Below are 3,677 nucleotides of genomic sequence, written 5' to 3' on the forward strand. Positions count from 1 at the left end.
AGCGCGCGCCTCCCAGGGACCCCCGCCCGCTCCTCGGACTGCTCTCCCTGCCGGCTGATCCTTCCCGCCTCTCTCGAAGCGCTCGTCCTCCCAGCAGGCCCCTTCTCTGGGTTTTCCTGTTTCCGTCTCCCCCCGCTCCCCCCCTCCCCAGTTCATCAGGGAGACACCGGACACCGCCCTGACTTCCCTTGACCTTCCGCCCGTGCTGGGCGCCGCACCGCCTTTCCCTGCTCAAGTAGCCTCTGGAGGGCGGGGAGGCTTGAGGGGGGCAGGTAGCCTTGGACAGAGAGCACCGGGTTACTGTCCAGGGTAAGGGGCGCCGCTGGCCAGGAGGGTGACCGGGCGTCTTGGGCACAGGGAAAGGAAGGGGCGCTTGGCTCTCTGGGTGCCCATCTCCTGCTTCTCCCCACTCTTCCCTCCCCTTTTCCACCTCCCACCTCTCCCCTGCCCCCATAGCTGTGACTCAGGGCTGCCCTTCCCTCCTTGGGTTTCAGAGGCCTCCCCCTACTCACCCCATGCCACAGCTCCCAGGTGAAGGTCAGGGCTCCCTCTGCGTAGAAGGGGGACTCTGGAACACAGTCGTGTGTTGCTGAGGCCAGGACAGGTGCTTGCTGCATTCTGAGCTTGGTGTGAAGTGGGCACTACAGGGTCCAGGTCCCCTTCCTCGGTTGGAACGAGGACTCTGGGACTCTATATGTCCTGACCCTGGAACTCCCACCCACATGCCACACGTGGCACTCACATGCCCCCAGCAACCCCCATGCCCTGGGGCCTGTGCCCTCATCCACCAGGTCCCAGCACCCTTTGGGTCTGTGGGCGGCTGACACCGAATGTGACAGGCTGGTATTTAGAAGTGACCATAGAGAAGCCTTCATGCCCTGGTGGGCCAGATGTGGACGCTTCCCCCTCCTGGGCCTCAGAGGCAGGGAGTGAGGGCTTCCTTGGCACTCCAGCACCCCTTGCTCCCCAAACCACAGTGCCCACTTTCTCCCAGAGAGCTATAGGGTGAAGCTCGGGCTGGCACCCTGGACTCTACCCTCAGCTCCTGCACTGTCTTCAGGAGGTGAAGCCTCCTGGCCTGGCTTCTGGATGCTGCAGGGGTAGGGGCTGGGCTGCCCAAATTTGGGGGCCCTTCATTCTGGGTTAGGGTAGCACGGAAGAGGCCTGGGTATGTCTTTGACAGGGGCGGGGAAAAAGGAACTGAGGGCCATGATGGTGAGGGGTGACTGCGGCAGCCCAGCTGACATGTTCATCCTGAACTCCCTGCACCTGCTGGGGATGGGACAGCAGGTTTGGTGATGCCTCAGGAAGGCGGCGCCCACCCATGCTGTGCTGTGTGGTGTAGGCCAGTCCCTTCTCCTTTCTGGGCTTCAGGCTCCCATGGCCCCTGACTCCCTTTTCTCTGCTGGGGAGACCTGGAATGGAGCGTAGGCTCGTGTGTGGGTATGTCCTGAGTCCCTGCCCTCCCCATGATTCTCACCCTTCATTCTGCTGTGTTGGGGCTGCAGGCCAGGGAAGGCTTCTCAGAGGGCTTGGGTGGGGGGCATCTGGAAAGAGTTTGTGCAAAGGCCCAAAAGCGTGGAGGTTACTCAGCTGTCGGGGAGAGAGGAGCTGGCAGTGCTTGCCCAGAGATGAGACCACAGAGGTGAGCCGCTGGGGGTGGGCAGGGCAGGAAGGTCAGCCCAGGCAGGTACTAGGATGATTTCAGACCCTGCCACCAAACCTGAAGCCAAACCTTGGCCATCCCTGGTGTCCTGCCTCCTGAATGCCCTTCACAAATCAGCCATTTGAGGCTCCAGCCCCAGAAGCAGAGTCAGGCTGAGTAGGAGAAAATCATGGGTTCCGGGTTCTGAAGGCAGCTGGGCTGCACATACACTGTCACATCACAGCTGGGTGGGGGCTGGGTGATGGGTCCAGGGAGGTGGCTGCCCAAGGTCACACAGCCTGTGGGTCCTGGGCTGCCACCAGGGGGTCTCCCAGCATCCCCTTTCCCTCATCCATCTATCCTTCATGCCTGGGATGGCAGCTTTATCCCAGGTCCTAGCAGAAGCCACAGCTGCAGGGGCAGTTACGCAGGCAGGTAAATAAGGCATCCTGGGCCGGCGCGGTGGCTCACACTTGTAATCCCAGCACTTTGGGATTACAAGTAGACGCTGCAGCCCGACTATGCCAAGGAGGCCGAGACTGGAGGAGTTGGAGACCAGCCTGGCCAACATGGTGAAACCCCATCTCTAATAAAAATACAAAACTTAGCCAGATGTGGTGGCAGGCACCTTATAATCCCAACTACTCGGGAAGCTGAGACTGGAGAATTGCTGAACTGGGGAGTTGAAGGTTGCAGTGAGCCGAGATTGCACCATTGCACTCCAGTCTGGGCAACAGAGCGAGACTCTGCTTCATAAATAAATAAATAAATAAATAAATAAATAAATAAATAAATAAATAGAGGATTCCTGGAGGAGGCCGCTAATGGGGTCTGAAGAATGAGTAGCAGTTATTTTGGGAGGAGAGGCAGGAAAGCAGAGAAAGCTTGTATTGGGAGGGGAGGCTCACCTGGGGAAGGTTCCGGAGAGTGGCCTCCAGGGAGGGGAGGGGAGGGGAGGGGAGCCTCATTAGAGTTTCCTGACCTGCTCTGGGAAGCAGGGGTCTTGGGGCCACAGGTGAGGCTGGCAGATACTGCCTGGGAGGGGAAGCTCGTGTGTGATTTCGAGCACTGGAGAGGAACGCCTGGAGAGGCTGAAAGAACTGCCCAGGGCCACACGGTGAGACGGTGGTGGCGGGGGCTGGCTTTTGATGAGGTAGGAGACTGAGAGGGTCACCTCTGACCGCTGTCCCTGCAGGGCGCTGACGGAGCTTCTGAAGCAGCCGGGCCCCCAGGAGCCATTGCCTCCCAGCCTGGGCCCGCCCCTGGGTGGCTGTGTCCAGGTGCAGATGGGGGACGGCCTCCCCCGGGGCTCCCCCCACAACAGCTCAGGTGAGTCGGTGGCGGGCGGGGCTGAGCACGCGGAGGGGCGTGAGAGGCTGAGAGGGGGTCCCTCGGCTGGGGCGTGGAGGCTTCCCCGGTGGAAATGAGCCGCGGCCTCTGCGGGTGAGGGGCCCGACCGGCCAGCCAGCTCCCAGGGATGGAGAGAGACCCCCCACGGGTCCTGTGGCCTCGAGTCTGGGGTACTGTGATGTGTGAGGAAGGTTCCGGATGCAGGATTTGCTGGCCGGGCCTGTGATCTGAGGCTCCGGCTCCGGAGCCTCCCCCTGGGTCTCTCGAGAGGCAGGCAGGCTTGGCAGCCCCCACGCCCCGTCTGGGTTCTGTTCCTCAGACATCCCCCATCTCGGCGGGAGCAGGTCCCAGGACTCCGCGCCTGGCTCGAGCGTCGCCTCCGGGCGAGCCGTTCATGAGGGTGGCACCCCCCGGGCTGGCTGCCGCCGCCGCTGCGCGTGACTCGGAGCCAGGCCCTGTTCCAGGCGCTGGAGGCTGCCGCGAAGACAGGCTTGGCTCGCAGCCTCGCCGGGAGAACGGTCCCCCAGGTTCTCACCGAACGGCCTCAGGGAGAGGGCTGCGGAGAGGTGACAGCGAGGGCGGAGTAACCCGGGGTATCGGGCCGAGCCGCGTCTCACTCCTCGCTCCAGACAAGAAGCGCCTCAACAAGGCGCCCCTGGGGTCAGCCGCCCTGGGACCCCCG

General features: G+C 62.4%; 1 protein-coding gene across 1 annotated transcript in view; it reads left to right on the plus strand.

The window, feature by feature from the left end:
* The first annotated feature begins 1,212 nt into the window (after positions 1 to 1,212).
* The window catches only part of SHISA8 (shisa family member 8), a 3,480-nt gene continuing 1,015 nt past the window's right edge, over positions 1,213 to 3,677 (plus strand). Inside the window, exons 1-4 of the mRNA XM_011979117.1 lie at positions 1,213 to 1,290; positions 1,375 to 1,427; positions 2,841 to 2,974; positions 3,340 to 3,655. Coding sequence (XP_011834507.1) covers positions 1,213 to 1,290; positions 1,375 to 1,427; positions 2,841 to 2,974; positions 3,340 to 3,655 — 581 coding nt within the window. The remainder of the gene's footprint in view (positions 1,291 to 1,374; positions 1,428 to 2,840; positions 2,975 to 3,339; positions 3,656 to 3,677) is intronic.

This window comes from Mandrillus leucophaeus, unplaced genomic scaffold (assembly GCF_000951045.1).
Source record: "Mandrillus leucophaeus isolate KB7577 unplaced genomic scaffold, Mleu.le_1.0 Scaffold2, whole genome shotgun sequence".
In the NCBI taxonomy this organism is placed as follows: Eukaryota; Metazoa; Chordata; class Mammalia; order Primates; family Cercopithecidae; genus Mandrillus; species Mandrillus leucophaeus.